At 32.9% G+C, this 24,922-nt stretch overlaps 1 protein-coding gene across 4 annotated transcripts in view; it reads left to right on the top strand.

Moving 5' to 3' along the window:
* The window catches only part of LOC148615469 (uncharacterized), a 75,608-nt gene that overhangs the window by 40,733 nt on the left and 9,953 nt on the right, over positions 1-24,922 (top strand). For all 4 annotated transcript variants that reach the window (XM_088590370.1, XM_088590369.1, XM_088590368.1 and 1 more), the window contains 6 exons: positions 99-203; positions 1,055-1,158; positions 11,300-11,341; positions 15,165-15,228; positions 16,483-17,039; positions 23,542-23,620. In XM_088590370.1, coding sequence (XP_088446496.1) covers positions 99-203; positions 1,055-1,158; positions 11,300-11,341; positions 15,165-15,228; positions 16,483-17,039; positions 23,542-23,620 — 951 coding nt within the window. The remainder of the gene's footprint in view (positions 1-98; positions 204-1,054; positions 1,159-11,299; positions 11,342-15,164; positions 15,229-16,482; positions 17,040-23,541; positions 23,621-24,922) is intronic.

Below are 24,922 nucleotides of genomic sequence, written 5' to 3'. Positions count from 1 at the left end.
ATATACAAGTTAAGTACTTTGTATCTTTCTTATTTTAAAGTGTGAAGTAGCCATTATAAAAGGGCGATATTATTACTTAGTCATTCTGTCTGTTTCAGATAAGACGATTGGAGACAACAAGAAGTCTGGAACTCTGGGTAAACTCTTCCGTAATATTGGTATCAGACGATCAGGAAGAAAACAGGGTTTTAGACAACATGAAGGTGCATACCTGTAGAAAATACTTTCATGTATACATTTATGTCCTTAAGAATAAAGAAACTCCACACTTTAATAGTCAGAATTCAAAGTGAATGTTCTGGAATAAAGAAACTCCACATTGTAATAGTCAGAATTCAAAGTGAATGTTCTGGAATAAAGAAACTCCACATTGTAATAGTCAGAATTCAAAGTGAATGTTCTGGAATAAAGAAACTCCACATTGTAATAGTCAGAATTCAAAGTGAATATTCTGGAATAAAGAAACTCCACATTGTAATAGTCAGAATTCAAAGTGAATATTCTGGAATAAAGAAACTCCACACTTTAATAGCCAGAATTCAAAGTGAATATTCAAAAATAAAGAAACTCCATACTTTAATAGCCAGAATTCAAAGTGAATATTCTGAAATAAAGAAACTCCACATTTTATTAGTCAGAATTCAAAGTGAATATTCTGGAATAAAGAAACTTTAATAGTCAGAATTCATAGTGAATATTCTAGAATAAAGAAACTCCACACTTTAATAGTCAGAATTCATAGTGATATTCTAGAATAAAGAAACTTTAATAGTCAGAATTCATAGTGAATATTCTAGAATAAAGAAACTTTAATAGTCAGAATTCATAGTGAATATTCTAGAATAAAGAAACTTTAATAGTCAGAATTCAAATAAAAGCCAATAGTAATTTTTGGATTCAGTGAGCTTACAAAAACAATGATAAAGACATTTAGTTGCTCTTTACTCATTATTTACAGTGCTGTATTTTACACTGCTGTATTTTAGTTCAGGAGTCAGCATGATATTTTCGGAAATCTGAAGGCTTAATCACTGGGTCAGTTCTATATTAACAGGTGACCCTAATGCTTATGAAATCACCATGTCAGATGATGACAGAATGGCCCTGATGTTAATGGTGAAGGAAGGGAAGATAACTACACAGCATGCCATAGAAGTGGTGAGTGTTAATGGTTAGTAAGGTTAATATGATTACCCAGCAAGTCACAGAACTGGTAAATATTGAGAAAACTTCATGGAATCCCAGTGGTGAGAAAAGGGTAAGAGAAAGTAATGAAGGGACACACACAACAAAGAACATGAAATAACCAAAATAACATGTACAAAAAAACAAAAGCAATTGAGCAACCCTGACTCCACCAAAATCTGGGAGCATGGACCAGGTGCACAGGTAGGGTAAGTATCCTCTGCTTTTTAGCTCATCTGGCTGAAGGCCATGTGAGCTATTGCCATTACTTGGCGTCTGTCGTTGACATCAATTTTTCAAAACTCTTCTCCTCTGACACTACTTGACCAATTGGAATCAAACTTGGTATGAATGTTCCTTTGGGTATCCTGCATAGATTTGGTGTGGGAATTTTTGATCTGTGGAAAAACATGGCATCCGTTACTAAAAATAGAACATTGGGGTCCAACAGTAGTTTTTCGCATATATCTTCAAAACTGTTAGGTTTAGCCAAATTCTGACAATTGGTTAAAGTGTTCTGCATGATGAGATCTATCTGTGGTCAAATTTATGAATGTTCCTTGGGGTATCCTGCTTAGAACTGAGGTGGGGATTCTTGATCTGGCATAAAACATGGCAGCTATTACAAAAAAATAGAACAGAGGGGACAGACAGTAATATTTGCATATACAGCCAAGTTCTTTCAACTGCTGAAATGATCCTTATTGTAAGGCCTAGAAAAGTCTCCAAGGAATCAAAGTTGTCAGATGACTCCTTGTTTGTTTTTACAATGTCTTTACCATGCTGTACCTTATTTGAACCTGCCCCTATATCATGGTCTTAGAGTACAAAATCACTTATTTCTTAGGAAGAACAGTAAATCACACATAGTCTATAATTTTCTTGTCTATACTTATAGAATGTATCATGTCAGATATGCTTAGGGACATCGATACTGCTCAGTGGAGGCAGAAATCTCCAACTACAACAAACCATTTCTCTCAAGTGGTGACTTAATTTAGACAATTATATAGCAAGGATAGAAACCAGAATCACAATGACATTTCTTATATAGTAACTAATGTCTAGAGTCATTTGTTTGGAGGCAAATAACTTAAGTCTATTTGTTGTATATTAAAATGGAGTATCATATGTTTTGGATTGGGACTTAATTTGATGTTTTGTAGAGCAAAATATTCCAGAATTGATGAAGGGTATTACATTTCTGTAGATTTATTGTCAGAATGTTTTGATTTTATTAAGTAAACAAGACCTTGAATCAGATCTCTGATGGTCAATCTGATGCTGAAGTCAGTTTCTGGCCAGATCTTGAGATTCTGGTCGTGGTAAACAGGATCTTAGGAGAAACAATTAAAAAAAAATTTCATGTCTGTAAGTGTTTAACAAGATATAATTTCAACCCTCCCCTCATATGTGTAAATATTGAATAAGTCTCAGTAATAATCTGTATGCAATAGCTCTAGCTCAGTAAATGTGCAGTAATAATAATTTTATAAGATAGTAAATAAACCACCAGGAGACTAAGTGCTTTATAATTTATTACCAGCTGATATAGTCAAAACATAAAGAGAATTTTCTCTGTGACTAACTCTATGTTGTTTAAACAAAGGAAATGAGTGGAACTGGTTTATCCACTGTGTAACTTCTATTTGGTGATAAATGTCTGGCTGAATGTACCAAGTGGAACTGGTTTATCCACTGTGTAACTTCTATTTGGTGGTAAATGTCTGGCAGAATGTACCTAGTGGAACTGGTTTATCCACTGTGTAACTTCTATTTGGTGGTAAATATCTGGCAGAATGTAACAAGTCTAGTAATTTCCGGCTTTTTATGTGACATTGTGTTGAGTTTGCTTCTCAAACCGTCACTTTTGCATGAAGTGAAGTAACATTGATTAAATAATATTAATAAAAAACAAGTGCTATCTTTAAAAAAAGATAGCCAATGCAGTAATAATTTCTTTTTTTTTATTTCTAAGTTTCTACATTTCTTTAAAAAAATAACACATGGCATGCAATTACAAATTTTCGATACATTTTTTTTTTCGAATGCCAGTTATCAGTATTTGGCCAATTGGGAAACAGGATTGCGATCAGGTGACTTGCATTTCCATTGAAGAGCGTCCTTAAGATCAAAGGGTAAAAAGCGAAACTATACTGACTGTGTCAGAAAAATGTTTTTCCACCTGTTAACCTGTCCATGGAATTTTACTTCCTGTTGGTAAACACATATCAGAAGAATTTCTTCTTTTATTTCAGGTTGTATTTAGCAACTTAATTGTAATGCTCTTACATAATGTTTCAGCAAAATCATTGCTCTTTAGTCAAGATTATTATTAAGATAAAAGTTGATCAGCGAAAAAATTACAGCAATCTTGTTGAGATGTTCTTATAGTGAAGATAAACTGTTGTATTAAATACTGAATCAGCAGCGAAAACAATTCTTCAAAGGACAAGTTGCACAAATTGGCAAATATTTCCTGGTTTCTTTAAGTACATCAGCTAATATGTGATCAGGTGAACTTTATCAAGGTGAGAAATGAAAAATAAAAACCTTCCACTTTCAGAGATAAAGTAAAACTTAAAGATCTGTCTATTATTGTAAAAACTTCTGTTATACCCCCTTTTTAGCTCACCTACCTGAAAGCCAAGTGAGCTTATGCCATCACTTGGCGTCCGTCGTTGTTGTGGACAAATTTTAAAAAATCTTCTTCTCCAAACCTACTGGACTGACAGGTTTTAAACTTGGCAAGATTATTACTTAGGGTGTTTTGCACAAAATGACCATTGAGATTTTTTATCCATGAAAAAACATGGCGGCTAAAAATAGAATATAGGGGTCAGATTGCAGTTTTTTTGCAAATAACTCAAAAACCATTGCCTTTAGCAAATTTCTGGCAACAGGGTAATATTGTTCAGCATCATGAGATGGACCTATGCCAAAATTTTCAAAACGATTGGTCAACTGATGTAGGAGTAACGGCCCCTGAAACAGTTTTTTTTGGGCATTTTTCGCATGTGCAACTTTGAAAATCTTCTCAAAATCCATTGCACAGAATTCAGTGAAAGTTGGCATTTATGTTCCTTAGGGTATCCCACACATAACAACCATTGCGATTGTTGATTCATGAAATAACATGGCTGCCGTTACTAAAAATAGAACATAGGTGTCAGATGGCAGTTTTTCGTAAATAACGCAAAAACTGTTGCCTTTAGCAAATTTCTGGCATGTGTAATATTGTTCAGCATCATGAGATGGACCAATACCAAAAGTTTCCAAACGATTGGTCAACTGATGTAGGAGTTATGGCCCCTGAAACAGTTTTTTTTTTTGTTTTTGCATGTGCAAATTTGAAAATCTTCTCTAAAACCATTTAGGATCATTGAATGAAAATAAGCATAATAGTTCTTTAGTGTATTGTGCTCAAAATGACTGTTGTGATTTTTAATCCGTGAATAGATATGGCTGCCTATACTAAAAATGGAACTTAGGGGTCATAAGACAGGTTTTTGAGAAAAAATTCAAAAATTGTTGCCTTTAGCAAAATTGTGGTTATGAAAATGCTATGAAAAGCATTTCTTGCATTTGACAATTTAGTTGATTTTAACTTAGCCTGTCTCATTCCTCAAGTTTTTCAAATAAGCAAATGGTTAACCAGGTGAGCAATTCAGGCTCTCTTGAGCCTCCAGTTAGCTGTATCTTCCCCTTCATCTGTTTCTCTGACCACAACTTTAGTGTTACAGTTTTCTTTTTGACAAATGTTTAGGTTTGCCATATAGGATTCTATTTCAGATTGAAACATCATCAACTTCCTTTTTACAGCTGTTAATATTTTTATCATTTATTTACAAAGGTGGGTATGGGAGTATCCTGTAAGCTCATTTTAAAAAAAAATATGTAAACTTCTTGTAAATTTACTAAGAACAAACCATTTAAGTTGTAGCCATTTGTTGGAACTGTACCTGATTTAATTTAGGGATAGGATGAGCTAACCATTTGGTTGTTACAAAGTTTGCCAAACTACACCAAAGTGTGTAGATTATTTAATGGAATAGTCTTTGGCATGTTTTTATCAAATCACCTATCCTTAATTTGTAGGTGGTGGATTATCAATTAGAAGCCAACATTTTACCCAAGCGCTGTCTTCACAAAGTATTTGTAGTAAAAAGCAGCCTTTTTGGCATACATTTAGCATTCCTCAACATAGCCAGATCAAATTTTGCTTGAATCTGACATATTTAGTTTGCAAGCAATAAATATTACAGTCTATTTTTAGATTACATTTAAGATATTCAAGTTTCATGCTGAACTCTTTTAGATGTTTCTGGTATTATTTTGCTTTAAGAGACTTTTACACATTAATTCCATGTATGACAACTATTTCTATGTAATTGTACTTTATGTATCTCAGTCATTAAAATCTGTGTTTTCTCTCTGAACAGAAGAGAGTTATGAGATACACAGAGAAATCTCATTTTATTGTTCCATGAAAACTATAGGACAAGTATGAAGTTGGATTTGCCAGACATAAAGTCTAATTAACATGGAAGATTGTAATATTTCTTTTGTCTTACAATTGTAAAGTTTGTTATCTTTCCTTAAGGTTTTTACTCAGTGACATATTATATTTACTCCTTGATGAAAGGAATTCCTGGAACATGTTTAAAGTGGGATGAAGGGAATTCCTGGCATATGTCCATAGTGAGAAATCTTGAAACATGTTATGGAGGTTTTTTTTTTTTTTTTTTAGAGAATTCTAGGAACATGTAATATGGACTCGTACCAAAATTTTACAAAGAGGGAAATCTGGGAAAAGGTTGAAGAATGGGATTCAGGAAAATCTTTGAACATATCCATGGGGGAAATTTCAGGAATGTGTGAAAGAGGGAAATCTGGAAACAGGTTTTTATATAGAGGAAAATCTTGGCACATATAGGAAAATTCGGGAATAGGTTTATAGAGGGAAATTCTGGGAATGGATTTCTTAGGGAAGTGTCAGTTGATTACAAAAGAAGACATTTCTGACTTATCGTTGGACATCTGGTTAAAGCTGTTGGATATCTTAGTTGCCTTATTGTTCTGTGACAAATTAGTTTTATCTCCTTGTGCAACCATCTTTTTATTATACCCCTGGATGCAAAGTTTAGGGTATATAAAGATAGGGGTGTCCATTCTTTTGCTCGTATATACTTCCGTTTTCATAGAGTAATAGAGAACTCTACCTTGTGAGTGGATGATGTTATCAGTTCAACATATTCCAGATGTTCCAGACATTACAAATAAGGAAATGGAGAAATTATCTGGGAAATGCCTCCTGATAAATTTCCAGGCTTAGTTCCATATCTCCTTCTGTCAACTGTAAAATATTGCATCATCCATTAAAGTCATTAATATTTTTTCTACAAAACTCTATGGCTTTTTATGTTAGAATTGTAAAAAAATAAATCTGAGGCCATTTGAAAGTGAATGGGCACTAACAAGTTATTTGTTGATTAATGAACCTATTTGGGAAGAACTTGAAATTCAATCTGATGATGAAATATCAACCACAAGCCATGCTTTCTGATGGCTAATATTTTACAGACACTTGCATAACCGGCTCCATTTCAAATATCAGTAATTGGGAAATTCAAGATTCCTGCAGATTTGACTAAAGCCAAGAGAAAAAAGTAAATTGCCTGTAATTTTTGTCTCAGTGGTTTAGAATCAGTGTCAAATGACAAAATATCACTATTGACAATTTTTAAATTGAAATTTGAGTAATTTATAGTTTTTCAGTGAAGAGGCAGTTCTTTTAGTGACTGTCTATGCTTTTTGCTTTTTTGATGAATTGTTTTATTTTAATCCTTTTATTAGGCTGGCTTGATAAATTGAGTTTCTTAGTTTTTACCTTGTGTGGGCCACTTGCTTAGAGGAGTACTTTTGGTTGTAAATGTTTAAAATGTAAACAGTGCGATAGAATGGCTGAGAATGACAATATGGTTTTAAGAAGATTTTAATTGTAATGGTGTTGTAGTGGATGTAGAATTGATCCTACTCCTAACCTTCAAAAAGAATATCACTGCACATCACTGCACATCACTGTACACTGTAAAACAGATTTATAGTTAGTTCAGTAGAACCAGATTGTCCACTGTGACAAATGGAGCATCAGTAATGTCATGTGTAGATACTCTGAAACATAAGTGGCTCAGAATCGTTCTGTCAGAAGTGATGTATTTTGGAAAGGACTAATTGTTTGAACTTTACAAAAAGACACACTGCATGTGTTACAGGTAGTCTTGTATATTCTGGTGGTCAAGACATCAACAATATATCATCAACACAGCACATTTTCAACAAAGTCAAATGTTATTTGAGAGGAAATAGCTCCATCCCCCATAGGCAAAGCCTATAATCATATGATGCCTTCCAAATGGGAAGTAGGTAATTTCATGGTTATCAGATTGTCTATCACAGTAACAATCTGTGTAATGTATGTGTAGCTTCTGTCTGTGATCAGTTGTAATCAGTTGATTGCTCTTATGATTAAATGATATACCACTATCCCTCAGGGAAGTACATCTGCTGTATGGTCAACAGGAGAAGTAATTCCTTGGTACAAAGAACATTCTAGGTGGTGTCAAGCTGTCTTTATAGTACTTTTGTGGTGTTTTATTACATTCCACCTGATGCTTGTAATACAACTCTCCAAGGCATTATTTTCATTTAGTACAGGACGGATAACAGCTGACCAGAAACTTTATATTTTCAGATTAACTGAAAGTATTTAAATCAACTGTTGTCATAATTTTTTTTTAACTTATTGCGACTTTGTTTTTATTCATAAAATTTCCAGAAAATCAATGTAGAATTACCTAGTACTCACTGACAATGAAGTTAATGTAAGGATGTACATGTATTATTCAGATTTGTTATCATTTAAATTTAGTCATCATTTTCAAAGAGAATGTTAGATTAGGCATTGTTTTATTCAGATAACAGGGAAACATGTTCTTATATGTAATATAGAGCACAACTGGATAGATTTACATATGATAGCTCTAAAGTATTTATTGCCATTATACATGATAACACTGCATTTCTTCTCTCATCTCTATAAATATTACAGGAGTACATGTTTTTTAGTTTGTTTACCACAAACTGATTTGTTTGAGTTCATTTCCCTTTAAACTTATACCAGAGTTTTCTCTGCATCATTATCAGCTTTGGTATAGGAACAGTTAGCAGGTGACTTCATCCAACTCTTTGGATTTCTTTTGTTGTTGTGAAGGAAGCTGAATTAGTTGTAAATAGAAGTTTCATCATTAGTGTCTAAGAATAATCAAGGAAATCAAGAGTCTAGAGGAAATCTAAAGAATGTAATCCAGAGACAAAGACCAGACATGGAAAACAGACATACACAACAAAGAAAATAAAATAACTAAAATAATACATACAAAGTAACAAAAGTTAATTAGCAACTCTGACTCCACTGAAAACTGGGAGCATGGACCAGGTGCACTGGTAGGGTAAGCGTCCTCTGCTTTTCTAGAAACACCTGCCAAGTTGCTCATAAAAAGTCATGTCCGGGGTAGACAAACAAGGGAAGGAAAACTATGACCCGTTGAATAAATTAGTTTTCATGGTGCAAATGGATACACTGTTATGATCCACAAGTTTATGATGATGACCATAAAAATTCTGTAGTGATGACTTCAATCTTGTAGTAAAATAACCCTGTTCCAGAAGTCTGATTGTAAGGAGTCCAGCGCAATACAAAAAGTCTGCATAGTTAAGGCATGCTCTGGCATAACGTATGAATTGTAATATAAAAAGTCCATAAGCAGGTGCTGAAGGGATGTTGCCACAGATGAAAGGAATGTTGACAATTCTGAATGAAAAGTCATCACATTTGTTGTAAAGTTTGGTCAATTATAAGTTTTCCTTTACCTTCGATCACTAAGTGTAGATCAATATATGAGGCTGACTTCACCGTGTCTGTAGTATCCTTTATCTCAAGTTCTTTGGGGTAGATGTGATGTAATCATAGAAATGTTATAGTGTAGTAGACTTGATAGAATTGTTGTAAAACATTATAGAAGATGTATGTATGATTCCTGTGAATGAGCCGCCCTTAAGCATGTCTGTCATTAATATTTTACTGAAATCAATCGTGAAGCCAGGAAAATTAATGGGCTGATTGTGTGATCCACAGGAAACTATAGGTAAACAACTGCATGCTATAATCAAACTTAATTGTAATCATTACATCCCCAGCACATTGTAGGTATCTCAACAATCAATACAAGTTCAATTTATTTGAAGTTCTGAGGAGAAAATAATGTGCTGGTGCGATTGTTCTCTCTTAATGACAGGAAAGGTTTTCTCTGAATATCAACTGTGGATTACTTTAAAGGTTGGAATATTTTGTTTTTGATCTGAAATAAAATTTACATAAGGTTTTCCTGAAGGGGACGGTTAATTCCAATTACATATACTCTGCCTTTTATTTAAGTTGCAAATTGAACCAGTGCATGAAAAGGGATGGATCAGGTCAAGTTTTTCACTTAGTGAAGCACAGTTGACCATAGGCTGTGTTTTCTGTATCCTTATTGAACAAAATTCTGTTGTAACAAAAAGAGGATGGAAAACAATACTAGCTTTTCACAGTTTTCAATAAATAAGATGTATTCACCCCCCCCAAAAAAAACCCCCAAAAAAACAAAAAAAAAACATCCATTTATAATGCTGTTGCTGTGTTCATCAATCAGGTAGTTGTCGTTGACATTTCTTCATTGTGGCTATTTGTCGGCTGTGGTACCATATGTTGGTAAAATGTGAAGTAAATTATTAAAGAGTATTATTTCAGCAATATTATTTATTTTTCAAAAAGTGTATATAAAAATCACTTATCCTTGATATATGTGTTGGTTGACCACATCTTGTAAAATGCTTTAGATACAAGCCCAATATATCACTTTATGTTAAAATTTAAACATTTAGAGCTTTGACACATGATCAAGAAAAGGGGGGAGGCATGTAAGATATAAATTCTGAATATTTGGTCAATATTCTTTTTAGAAAATACTCACAAGTTCAGGCTAACTCATACTAATATTGTCAAACAAGTATTGGTTGATTCTTTTTATCTGATAATTCAGAAAAAGTTACTTGCAAATACATAAGGCACTTCAGTAGTGTAGAATATTGTCACTTTTTTGGTTGCACAACTTTGTAAACCTTTATTTGAGAATCAAATATTCCAAAAAGTGCTTGTTAAATTTCGCTGAAACTTTGCACATTCATTCACTATGTTTGTAAGAAGCTACTTGTATAGTTATTTAATTTTTTTGAAGACAAAAATGGACTGTTTAGGTTAGACTCCACCAATTCAACCAATGAGCATTTGGAATGTACACAAAAATAGTCCTACACCGAAATGGTCCCTTGTTCATTGTAGTGCTGTGAATAAAGTTTTTTGTTATTTCAAAAATTAAGACTGTTTCTGCAAGGGAAAACATTTCTGCACATTTCATAAGGGCATTTTTCTTCTTTTAATGTAAATTTTTAATACCATTGTGATGTCTTAATACTAAAGTATACCCCTATCTTGTGAAAACCCTGGTATTTCCCTTGCTTTTTATAAACCCTTTACTTTCGGTGACCAGTGCTGCATTCCAAGTCTGCTAACCTCATATGCTATTCTGAGTATTGTGAGGTAACATATGTAGAATCATGCTAATATATATATTCCGTAGGTTTAAGTTAAGGTGTAGTCCAAGGAAGCCATTGAATATTGTAAAATTAGCATTGAAGCCTATGGGAAGTGGAATTAATGATTTCTAGTCCTTATTTGTTAATACTGTTCCTGGTATATCTTAGGTTTGTTGATCTCTCACCTATGATCTATTTTAATTGTCAGAAATGGTATGGCAGTTGATATAGTCCTGTTTATCAGAGTGGTAAAACTTGTTAATTGATAATGCATCAATGCATAATTTGTTCATTTACTCAGTTTGTGACCTAATAGTAATTTGTTCAGGTGAGTAGATACTACAAATAGTAATTTGTTCAGTGAGTAGATACTATTACCATTTAGATAAATATTTTAAGTTTTGGTTTTTCTTTTCAGGTGAAAAAGTTTGAAGATGAACGAAGGAAAGAAATACTGCAGGTAATTTTATACTCATTCAATGCCCTGTTTCCCAGTCTCCGTCTTTGTTTCTGGTGCTGATTCCCCATTTTTATCCCTAGTTACTCCTATGCCCTCTCCCTAACTTCTATTTTTGTCCCCACACTCATTCCCTGTCTTCCAGTCCTATCCCTGTCCATAGCTTCTTCCTTATTTACATTGTCTGGTCAATTTGTTGCTTTCACATAATTTTATACTTGTGATATAACACTTTTTACTGTGGTTCACTTTCAAATAGTGTGAGACTCTACATGCAACATGAAAATTGATTTTAGTTTCCAAAGAAAAAGCAGAAACCTCATAATACCAAGGATTGCATGGAGACACGAAGTCTGAGAATTTTATGTCCATTTTTACCATGTATGGATGATTTTCCTATAATTAGATGGTGAATTATTTATGCTTCAGCTCCAGTGAAATATATCATATATAGTTATTCTGTCATATTTGCTTCTTCTGTTATTACTGATGATGTAATCATTGAAGTGACAATTTGTCACAAAAACTTACATTTGATGGAGCCATTTTAAATCAGCAACATTTAGTATTGTGAATATTAGTGATATGTTTCAGCCTGTTACCAGTCGCTGTAATTAAATCTATAATTTCCCTGGCATTTCAGACAATTAAGTTATTTGATGACTGTTAAAGGAAATAAAGTTATGTAAAGTGATGAGAAAATGCAGTATTTTGCAATATTTTTTTCAACATTTTACATTTTACACTTTCAAATGTTGGAATATTTTTGTTACATCAGTTTCTTTATTGTCTATTCCTGTTGGTTGAGTTTTAATTGACTGAGCTGTATATCACAGACAAAACATGATTTCTTCCACTTTCTTCTTACAATGTAAATATTCTGACTAAAGTACAATTGAACTCATATATGATAAACCAATGCTCCTGTAGAAAGTTTGGCAAATAAATTGAGTATTGTGTAAAATCTGGAATCACTATCACCCTGGTCTTGTTTCAATAATGAAGGTGCAGACTAGAAAAGATATTTATAGTAACAAGGTTGGCAAGAAATAGTTTGGCAGCAACATCAATGTAGGCTTTCCCTCTAGAGGCATGTTGTTTACAAAAGTGATGTCTGATGTTAATTACAATTTATTAAGAAAGTATGAGTTAGGGAATCCTGGCTGGTGATTTTTTTGTCAATTGAAGTTAATGGTATACTTCTTTATATCTTTTGGAAAAGAAATCTAATGGCAATAGGTATCATTCTGTAAAAGGAACAATATGACAGTAATTTAAGTCTATCTACCATGCATGCAGAAAAAAAAACAATTATTTCCAATCTCTTTTAGGTTTCAGATTTTGCTGAATTGTTATATCACTTAAAAGTTCTGAATGAATTCCCAAATTTTCTGTGGAAATCATTGCAATAAATGATAAATGAAATGACTATAATTTTCTGAAGTTCGTGTCTAGGACAGAATGAACAATTGGTTTGTTACTGGATCTCCATAGCAACTGCCTAAAATTGTTGATATATTCATAAAACAATACTAATGTCCAAAGTTTCTTCTGAAGCAAATCAGTCAATTTGGACCTTAGTAGTCTAAATGTATTTTTCATGTGCATGAGAGGTCAAAATGTACATTAACCTCCATATGAGAATATATAAACCAATATCTGAGCTTAAAACCTCTGATTTTATGGTGCTTTTGATTAATGAAGTGTAATACAAGTGTGACACTGAAATAGGGTTTTCTTCTGGAAATAACTCCATGTTTAATTAATGGGCCAAGTCCATTGATTTTAGCACAGTTAACTTCCCACAAATCAATGTAAAATACACTGGGCTGTCATTAAATTTTGATAAATAGCTTAATTTAGAAGCAGATTTGAGAAAGTCGGAAGTGGAAAATCTTGAATTTTTTATTGGGATCAAGCGGATGGGTGTGACTGTCATGAACTGCAGACATCAGAAAGCTAATTGTCTGTTTTTTTGCGAACATTGAAACATGCACTATAATTACATTTTAACATAATATCGGAAATTATCCATGATTTCTGCCAAGTGTGATTTAATTGTGGCTGAGCATGCATGTCATCTTACTTTCCTGATTGTTGACCAGCCATATTGTTTATACATATAAATTTTGGTGGTTCTTTAGTTTTATAGTTTATAAAGGGGCCTGCTATATTGAAAGTAAATCTCCTTGGTTCTTCCATTTGATAGTTTATAAAGGGGCCTGCTGTATTGAAAGTAAATCTCCTTGGTTCCTCCATTTGATAGTTTATAAAGGAGCATCCATATTGTTAATAAATCTGTCCTTTTTCCTTAGAGTTACCTCCTAAAGCTGTCAAGTTATTGTGGAAGTGAATTGCCAAAATAATATGACATGTAAAAAGAACTGTGAATAGGTGGACTTCTCTCTTTTTAATGGGTGGACTTCTCTCTTTTTGAGAGTTTTGAGAGTTTCCAATACGATCAGTATTACAATAGGTGTTATACCCTATTCTGATTATAGTCTGTGTAAGATTGATGTAAACTCCTAATCATGTGGTGCACACTCCTTGGTAGAAGGTTATTTTCAAGTGCACACAACTGGCATTCAGGTTAAATTAAAAGTTTCATTACATCACAGTCACATTACAAAACTTTTCAGAAAGTGTGTTACTTCTGAAATTGAATTATTAGGTTATGTCAAACTTTGACGTCCTGCATGATGAGATATCTGTGATCATCAATTAACTGATGTTGGAGCGAATCCTTTTTTGGACATTCTTTTTTGCTATTTTTGATGTTAAAATTACTTTATAATTCAAAGTTTGATCATTCCTAAGTTTCTCCTGCATAAAATGGGTTTTGTATCAAAGAAAGTCTTGGACGCTTTTACAATGAAAAGAATGTAGGTTATCAAGGGAGAGATTCAGGCTCTTCCTCTAAATATCTTCTCCATGTGTTGCAAGTTCTACCTCTTTTATTTCCCTTTGGGATTCCATATTAGGGCCTGCTGGGGCATACTTATTGGGGATTTTCTTAAAGTGTGTCCTATCCACCTCCAATGTCCCGTACTGTTTAGTCATATAGTGTATGAAATAAAAACCAGGCAGTGGGTGGCACATTACAAATTTTGTTTCAAAAAAAATTTCATCAATTTCATCTGTACCACAAATGCATCGTTTCTCAAAGTTGAATGTTGGTTTTTGATGAACAGCAACGGTTAAAGAGAAATAGATTTACATAGCATTGAACTTCATTGAAAAGGGAGAAAACTCTTTCGCTATGTGCAAAATTTAGTTGCTCTCGTAGGGAAGTGTAAAACCATTCTCTGAGCCGTCCATTGTCAATTTTGAAAATTTTGTTGTAGTAATGAATGTATATATATACACGATATAAACAGTACATTGGAACAAAAAATTCAACAGGATAAACTTTACCCTGTGCCATCCATATCATAGGAACTGCCTGGTTTCTAAATGGACACTCTTAAGTCCTTCTTGGTGGTTAAAAGTTAGAATTGTGAGCTTTGTCTAATTAGAACTAATCATGGTGACTGAAATACACAGTAAGGTGTATGCCTGAATAAAAAGAAAACAATTAAGGGAGATTTTTTGTTGGTACCTTCTTGTTATATGGTGTATCGGAGACACATGCTTTAGATTTCTAGTTCTAAGATTATCAATACTCTTTGGATTAAATTTGTTATCCATTTTAATCAGAACTTCATCATGGAGAATGAAGTATATTTATTTGCTGAACTAGAAATATTAAAAACATGCACAAAATTGATTATCAAATTTTGGAATTATAAAATTTACCCAAGCTACTCTGTATTGTGTTTCCTTGTAGATGGAAAAAGACCGAAAGAAGAAAAAAGGGCGACCTGTCAAGTCTCCATCAGCAGTCTACACTGGTATATATATATTTGTACAATCTAATAAGACACCAAGTTAGGAATATCAATCAATTAACAAGGAAACAGTTTCTATAAAATGCAGTTGATTGAATAAAGTTCTATACTTACAAGGCTATCATACTCTAGGGTTTTTGCATATATCTTGAAAACCGTTAGGTGTAGCAAAATTCTGACATGGAATAAAAGTATTCAGCTTGATGAGATCTGTCTGTGGTCAAATTTTCGTGTCAATCTGTTAAGCCATGTTGGAGTTATTGCCCTTTTTGATGTTTTTTCGCTATTTAAATGTTACTAAGTGTTTTTTTTTTTAAATATTCTCCTTTGACACTACTGGACATTGACATGATTGTTCCGTAGGTTTGAGCATTATGAATTTTATCCAAGAGAAAATATTGCTGCTTTTACAAAAATAAAATGTTGCTTATCAAACCAAGTAAGCGATTCAGGCTCTTTAACGCCTCTAGTTCCGTTTTTTTATTGCCTAAGGGAATTGTCAGTTCTTACCGTTTACACCTGAGTTAACAGCTTCTCATGACCAGTTTATCCTATCAATTTACTCTCATTTTATAGTATAATACCATCTTGATAACTCATTAAACAATCCTGAAGAATTTTATAAGTTAATGATAGACAATTTTTTTTTCAAATTTCTTTGTGATTTTTCCTTTATTGCTTGAACCATATAAAATCCATAAAAAAATTGTGGTATGAATAGAGTAAATCTGAGGCCAACAATGCCTTCAGTGTATTGGTATAGTGCTGATAGGTTAATGGTAGAAAACAAATAGTTTAAGACAATTATGTTCTACATTGGTATAAATGAACTTATTTTCCTCCACCACATCAGACAATACTGCACCATTCACTTCTACATTGAATGTCTGTTGATCTGCCTTCAGTTTTTTTTCTGTTCATACTCAAAAGTGTCAGATTTCAATGGAAGGGAATGTGAAAACTACTGGGTCAAACTGTCTGTTTAATACTACATTGAAAGGGTCCTGGAAATAATTCCACTGAAATCTTAACATAATTTGATGTTATTTAAAAAAAAAATGATTGTTGTTTAGTCCCACGTTGAGTTTGCACTAGAATGTCTGTTCTACTAGTTGGTTGTTGGTCCTTAGTTCCTTTTTTTCTCTCTCAAAGTTTTTATAAACAGTTGTGTTCACACGATTAAAGTTTTTATAAACAGTTGTCTTCTCTCAATTAAAGTTTTTATAAACAGTTGTCCATTATTTGTTGTGCTTTCAGATTCCCCAAAGAAATGTGGAGTGTGTCTACGCCAGATAAAGACTGATGACTCAACTAACTCACGCAATATGTGTTCTGACCCAAGTCATCGATTTGAATGTTTTCAACATCGACGTGTTCACAGTGTCAGCCATCTTGATCGCACTGTGAGGTCACCTGATTCTCCAAGGTCTCTTTCCTGTACACCGACACGGACCATGCCCAGCTCTGCTGTAACGTCTCCTGTTAATTTCTATCTTCCTAGTCAGAGCCCAAGAGTTTACGCTCCAGTGAATCCACATGAACTGAAAATGCATGGACATTCTATAGAATGCCAACATGGAAATTTAATGAAAACATTTGCATGTGTTCATGATAGTTCCTCTCATGCATCCTCATTGTCTTTCGAATCAGAGCAATCCATGGAATGTCAAGGACCAAACCACAGTGACCTTGTGCCTCCTAGAGGTGATGAGGTTGTGTACTGTAGTAACTCCAGTGCTGTTTCTATGGCATCAGATACTTCACCACCATCATGGAGTGTCAAGGCAGAAGTTGGAGGTCATTCAAGGTTGAAGGTGAGAAGGTTATACTTGTATCTAAATTTAGAAAATGATGAATGGTTCTGTATTAAATGATCACAAACTTTATAGTAGATGTTAATGATATTAACAGGTGACTTCCTTGTCTTCTCTGTTTGTTTTCATTCACAACTGTAGCATCCATCTGAACGGTAAACATACTTCATGTTCAACATAGATGCTAGCTAAATGTATAGAAATACAATCAAGAAGTACAGTGAGCAACTGACAACACAAACTGGTCTTTCTCAACTTTAGGGTACTATCCCCTTTATAGATATAGGAGGTCAACTATTCCACAACTCAATGTTTAGTTGGTACCATCCCCTCTATATTTGGAGGTCAATTATTTCTCACCAATTGTTTTATACAAGTTATTTCATTAGTCTGTATGATTAACTGGGAGTCAATTATAATTGAAAATTTCTCTGAAGTAATTGCCCATTTTGCTTCATTAACTTCCCCTGTATAAAAAGATGCTCAGTGGCATAAAATTCTATGCTAGATTGAAAATGTTCTGTCTGATTATATTCTAGAAAGTTTTGGATAAAAAATTGAATTAAGATGGTGCAGTGTGATAACTCTCTGTCCCAATGATACCAAATTAATGCATTTTTCCTGTTTTACTCTTTCAATGAAAATATCTGGAGTTGTAATTAGTTTCTAAATAAGTCTTCCTATCAAATTATTGATCGTTTATTTCCTTGTTGATTTCATTATCGACACCAGTATTACGGCATAAAAGATATTTTTCACCTGATTAAACTTCAATGATGTCATTCTTACTAACTATAATATTCTCAAAATAAATATTGTTAAAAAATAAACAATTTCTGAGAACCTTGAGAAATGTAAAACTTATGGAACTACATATTGTCTTGATCTCAGTTTACACAGGTTGAAAAAGGTATTGGGTTTACTTATATCCATGAATTAGAAACATTGAAAATTAAGATTTCTGTATAAAGAAACTTCACCACTTATACATTGCAATTTGTAGTACATGGTGTAGACTTATTTTTATGGTGCATTAGTAAAAGACAACTAATTCCCCAAAGACAGTATATAATCGCTCTCCCCCTTCCCAGTAAGAACTTTGGAAGGACTAAAACCTTATAGACAATTGATAAGATGGGATCAGAAATAAGTTTGGAAGGACTAAATTCTCATAGACAGTTGATAAGATGGGTTCAGGAATAAGATTGGAAGGACTAAATTCTCACAGACAATTGATAAGATGGGTTCAGGGATAAGTTTGGAAGGACTAAATTCTCATAGACCATTGATAAGATGGGTTCAGGAATAAGATTGGAAGGACTAAATTCTCATAGACCATTGATAAGATGGGTTCAGGAATAAGATTGGAAGGACTAAATTCTCACAGACAATTGATGAGATGGGTTCAGGGATAAGATTGGGAGGACTAAATTCTCGTAGACCATTGATAAGATGGGTTCAGGGATAAGATTGGAAGGACTAAATTCTCATAGACCATTGATAAGATGGGTTCAGGGATAACTTTGGAAGGACAAAATTCTATTCTCACTGACAATTGATAAGATAGGTTCAGGAATAAGTTTGGAAGGACTAAATTCTCACAGACCATTGATAAGATGGGTTTGTTTTGAAAGGTTAATATTTACTTTCTGTAGGAAAGTTTTGATTAGGTGGAATGGAGATTAAATACTACCCCTACGACAAAGATGGAATTGGGAGGATATATCACTCCAGAATTGCCTATCAAACTACAAAAAATATTTCATCTTTCATGATCAGCAAGGGATTACTTAGCTATCCTGTAAAATTAATGAGGGTTGTCATATAAAATACTTCCATGCAATGAGATAGTTGATTAGAAATTTCATATTGGCAATTCAAGCAGATTATTCGGTGTATTACTTTGATATTGAAGCTTCGAAAAAGGGTTTCCTTAATATACTTAAGAAACATTTTTAGCTTGTGGGGGAAAGTGTCATCTTTTGTCAAATTGTATTATATTGGTCAATTGTAGCCATATAGAATCTCACTAATTGAATTTGACAGAAATGAATAGAATGGTGTATTATGTTATTGTTGAGACTTTCATATTTATTTGTCTGCATTGTACTGGGCCATTAGTAAATATCCCAAAGCTGTTTGTACTAATGGGAAATGTAAGAACACCATGTAATAGATGAAATAAACCATGATTAAATTAGAAAGAAAGGAGAATGAAGAAATTAGTTTGTCTTGGTGGATTGAGTAAACAACTGACAGGTGAAAAAAAAACAACATTTCTGTGTTAATTCTAAATTTCGTTGTATAAAGTACTTACTCTGTGATAAATTAAAAAAATCTGAATCAACTTTATTATCCATATTTTGATACTATATCATTCTCATTATAATCAAAAGTCACAAGGACAATGTTTCTTTTTCATGCTTTATCTGGTTTAAATAAAGTCTAGTTTCCATTCTGTTTAAAATGAAGGGACTATTCCATTGAGTGATGACCTTATCAATTCTCTACTTTTGTGCTAAATATTTCACCACTGCACTTTTATCTAATGATTTCTCAGAAAGTTGTCAAGAAAATAATTAATCACTTATCAATTGGCCTTTACTGACGCTACACAGTTCTTTAATTTTCTCCTTTTAAAGCTAATATGTTGAAATTTGACCTGGTATCAGTCCAATTAGAACTGGTTCCCTTAGGAAGCCATCAATCATAATTAGATCATGGGTTGACAGACATCATGCAGTCCCTTGACACCTTTCAAGTAAGAAAAATGTCTCAATAGGATTCTGGGATAAATATGACTTGGTTCTTCTTTGGTAGTTGATTGTGATCAGTCCATGTTTCTACAGAATTCATTACAAGTCAAAAGGTTTATTCCAGAAAATGAGAAACTGATGGAATACTCATTATTTCAGTAGAATAAGTATGGTATGAGTGACAGGGTCATTTGAACACTTTTAAACAGATCTTGACATAATTGCTTTGTAAGTTTATTGTCTTCCTCTTGCTAACAATATGACTAGAGGAAGTCCTGTTGACAGTGTGTCTATACAGTAGGTCTGTAGGATGTTAGTAGAATGCATTTAAGGACTTCAAAACAGCCTTCTCTACCTCTATTGTAAAACTTCTTGTTAATATTTATGTGCTGTCTTGATATGTGTTTATAACAATAATGGTACATTGTACATGTAATGATCAGTTGTAATACATGTATATGCACTGACCCACATGTATAAGTCTATGGATTATTTAATTAGTAGAGCCATAATTGTACACAAGTATATGGTGAAGCCTTGAATGATTTCAGGACTTCGCTGAGTGGTGGAAGATTTTGTTGAATAATTTCAGTGTAAAACCTAGCTGAGTTGTGGAAGATTTTGTTGAATGATTTTAGTTTAAGACCTAGCTGAGTTGTGGAAGATTTTGTTGAACGATTTCAAGACATAGCTTGAGTTGTGGAAGATTTTCTTGAATAATTTCAGGATGTAGCTGAGTTGTGGAAGATTTTGTTGAATGATTTCAGGACGTAGCTGAGTTCTGGAAGATTTTTGAATGATTTCGGGACGTAGCTGAGTTGTGGAAGATTTCGTTGAATGATTTTGGGACTTAGCTGAGTTGTGGAAGATTTCGTTGAATGATTTTGGGACTTAGCTGAGTTGTGGAAGATTTTGTTGAATGATTTTGGGACTTAGCTGAGTTGTGGAAGATTTTGTTGAATGATTTCAGTTTAAGGCCTAGCTGAGTTTTTGTTGAAGCTCTTGTTCACTGATCACTCTGTAATACCATAATCTTCTGATTGTCTTTAGCATCCAGTAAGGAAATACAAAGACAAAATACCATATTACTTTAAGCACTACATATAAAGAAAATTGTCCTTAATGAGCAGTTCCAGTATCATCCTTCCAAGGTCTGAACCTCTTTTAAAACAAAAACTTGTAGAGTTATGGTTTTCTCAAGGGATCTGATTAAATATGGTGCATTAGTTGAAAGTTTCAATTCTTAAATGGATTCTGTTATCTTCTAAATGAAAGTAGAGTTAATTCTTCTTAACACGGTTCCTGATCAAGAGAGAGAGAGATACTAAAGTTCAAACCGAAGCTGGGTTCAAGGTCTCAACATGTTATTTTATACATGATTTAGTTTCTGTGTAATAAATCTACCAGAAAAACAGTGAAATAAATATAAGATTACACAGGCATTCCTTGACTACTATTATTTACCTGTAACCTACTTTGTTGTGATTCATAGAAAAAATATTACTGGTTACTAAAAATAAACAAAAAAATGGGTGATACTGTTATTCAAAATTTCAGAGTTTTAAAATGTAGTATTTAATTTCAACAATTTCTGCTATTTATGCATTTAACAATGATACAAAATCTAATTTGCAGTTATTTAGTTTCATACAATGAAATAGTTTTCATATAAAAGGATTAGACTTGAGCACTTTTCTGATCTCCTTTCTGTGTCTCAGTATATTGGATTATGAGTGGAGGAATGCCATTTCACACATGATGCAGTGTTTCAACACCATATTATATCACTTGTCACATTTCAGCGATATTTTCTAGACTGAGTCACAATTATACACGACAATAATTCTTTTTCTTTAAGAATAAATTGAGATATTTGGTTGACAAGAGGGAATTTCAATAAGTACCAGCTACAAGACAGATGCTGCAAAAATTTAATTAACAACAGTTTACAGAATAGTTTTCGACATTGACAAATTTCTTCTGTAGTCCTGAATGTGTTTTACTCTGGTCTGTTAAATTGATCAAGCTGTTTTCTGGTAAACAGTGCTATTTGGTCTGGTAATCGTTTTATCCTTGTGTTTAGAATGACAACATTTTAGTGTTTTGTAAATTAGAAAGTGATGAAGATGAGGTAATAGATAAATCAAAGCTTTGGTTCTACATTACTGTTAATGAATGTTTATATTGTAATGTACAGATTATTTTACAATGGAGTTGATTATATTAACCAGGCATTTTTTGTGCTATAGAGTTAGAAACAGCTGACTATTGCCATACAAATAGAAATGTTTGGCAATCTATTCATAGGTAGAAACTTTAATTGCCTTTTCTTGACTATCAAGATCTATTTTCTTTGTTGTGTTTTGCCTATTACAATCTGTTGTTTTGCTTTTCTAAATTAGATACATTTTCCTTATTTCTACCAGCAGCTAATCACAGCTTCACAAAATGCTGAAAGCTATGTCAACCATCAGTTTATTGATCCCAAGATAAAATCTGTTCCTTCATAGTGTCATGTCTGTCCTGAACACCAGATATAATAAATTGACTAGCCAACTATCTTACAGAGATGACAATGGTATTGTTTCTATACCAGTCTGTGCAAACATTCTGTGACTATAGACCTGTCACAAACATTGCATTTAACAACACATGTTTAATTTTATGAAGTGTTTTCCCTTATCATCTTGTGTAGACTTGCATTTTAGTCAATGATTGGAAGCGCTAGTTGATGGTAGTTTGTGTTAATGGATATTCCTGTCTCTCTTCCACATCAATGAATTATTCAGCAGCGATTAATTTTACTGATATTAATAACAATATTGAAATGCAGCTCCATATGCTCTTTATGCCTTATTAAATTCTTAGTTAAAGCACATTGTAAAGTTCTTGTTCAATCACATCTGGATCACATATTCTGCAATGATATAATGTCTAAGATAGGACACCTACCAATGTTAGGACAAATCTATTTGATTGAATTCGATGCTAAATCAACATAAAATGTTATCTGATTTTCTATTTCAAATTTCATCTTCCCGTAGGGGCATCTTTAAAACCTTTTTCATAAGATTTTGATCTTTTTATTACAGATGATCATGCAATGGAATAATTTTCTGATTAAACTTGATATAAACACGTTTAGATCTGTGCTTGTTTATTGAATATAGCTCTTCAATTTTTTGCATTCATATAGGCTTTTGGGACCATTTATTGTTCAAATAAGAACCACTAGGAGAACAGCATATATAAGAGAATGTTTTTTTTTATGGGGAACATGTCTTAAAAACTGGAAAACAGTGTATGGTAATATGACATTAACATGAAGCTCTGGTCATGACTAATACCATAAACACCAGTACAGTATCTCTTCCTTCAAATATAGTTGAAATATCTTATTTTTTAGGCACTATGGCAATATATATATAAACCATGTCAAAATGTTCTCCCAGCTATCAGCAAGGGTTTTTCTGTGTAATTTTGGTATTTGATATGTACGATTGTTTTGATGATAATGTCAAAAATCTAGAGCCATTTTAATTTAAAAATAGAGGATGATGGTAATAAATAATGAGAATTTTGCATGATTTCCAAACAATTATCATTTTGAAAGGGTATTTATAATGAATGCCAAAGAATGTTTCAAAATATTGTTTTCTACCGTCTCCCATACATTTTGTTCCATATACTGAACTGAAATTAAATGAGAATCTTATACTTACAATTAAAATACTTTATGATTTCAGTGCTGCCCAACAAACACAGATACAACCAAGTCTATCAGTTCATCAGAGAGTAACCATAGTGGATCCAGTACAGGAATCAGTAAGTCAATAAAAGGAGGGTTTCAATCACAAATTATAGAAAAGGGGGTTCCTGGCTTCAATTTACACATTTTTGAGAAAGCTTTGAACTAACTTAACAAACTTTAACAAAAGAGGTGGAATTCCAAATCAACCATTGTCACTGTTTATAAGTCAATTTATTTTATTTCATTTATGATGAAAAATGTCTCAAACATTTTGTGTTACATGTATCATTAATATTTTTTGTTACAACTCCACATGCAAGGAAAGCATTATGTCAGCAGTCCTGTATCTAGTATGTAGACCTATAAGTTTACATTCAACCTAGTATTGTGCAATCTAATTCATGTAAATAACCCACAGGTATTCTAAAAGGCCTGTGGTTTCCATACAATAATGGAAAGTCAATGATAACAAGCCAACATGCTTGTGGCTTTTTCTCCTCTAATAATTTTTATATTATGGCGGTATGTTTCACCACGGTATGTTTCACCATGGTACAATGGCACTAGACATCAATATTTTATCGTGTCCCACCAATATTTGGACATTTTATAGATCTATTGGGTGTTATTAGAATAAGAAAACCTATTATTATACCACAAAGAAATTTTTACTACATCAGAACTAAAATGATACATAGTCAAATAGCGTGATCCAAGTTACATGTTATTTTGGCGTGGATCTATTGTATTGTCTCATGTACATAAATGTAATATCAAATATCTGGGGTAAAAGTGTTGATTAGATTGTTGTGATATGGTCAGTTTATGACAGAGTTAATAAATTATAGGTTTCACATCTTAATAGATTCTGTTGTTGACTTTCATGGTGTGGAAATGAAACGTCAAATATTTTTAAGTATAGTTTAGCAGATTTATAATTAAACTCATGAAGACATTTAAGAAAACATTACCTGGAGAAATCTATCAGCTTAACAACCATTTAAACAATTTATATGATTAAGAAACCTTTGAGAAAAACTGGATGTTTGATTGTATTGAAGACCATGAAACGAAACAGCATATTTGAAGTCAAGGGCATGAACTCTGTAGACTGGTCAATAATGTAATTTCCACCTTGTAATTCTATTATTGATGACAGATTTTTATACTCCAACATTAACTGGTCGAAAACTGACATTTATGGGCATCAGCCGCAGCAAGCAGGAGATAATGAATGAAGTCAATATGGAAAATATAATTAGATTATTTGTTATTAACTTGCCACTGCAGTTAATATTGATTGGGATATCAATCAGACATTCTTTGGGATATGGAACAATCAGACATTATTTGGGATAGAAATCAATCTGACATTC

This window comes from Perna viridis, chromosome 6 (assembly GCF_037379345.1).
Source record: "Perna viridis isolate PV_CMFRI_1.1 ecotype Kerala chromosome 6, ASM3737934v1, whole genome shotgun sequence".
Taxonomy (NCBI): Eukaryota; Metazoa; Mollusca; class Bivalvia; order Mytilida; family Mytilidae; genus Perna; species Perna viridis.
The sequence above is the reverse complement of the archived record's forward strand: the minus strand, read 5'-3'. Positions and strand labels throughout refer to the sequence as shown.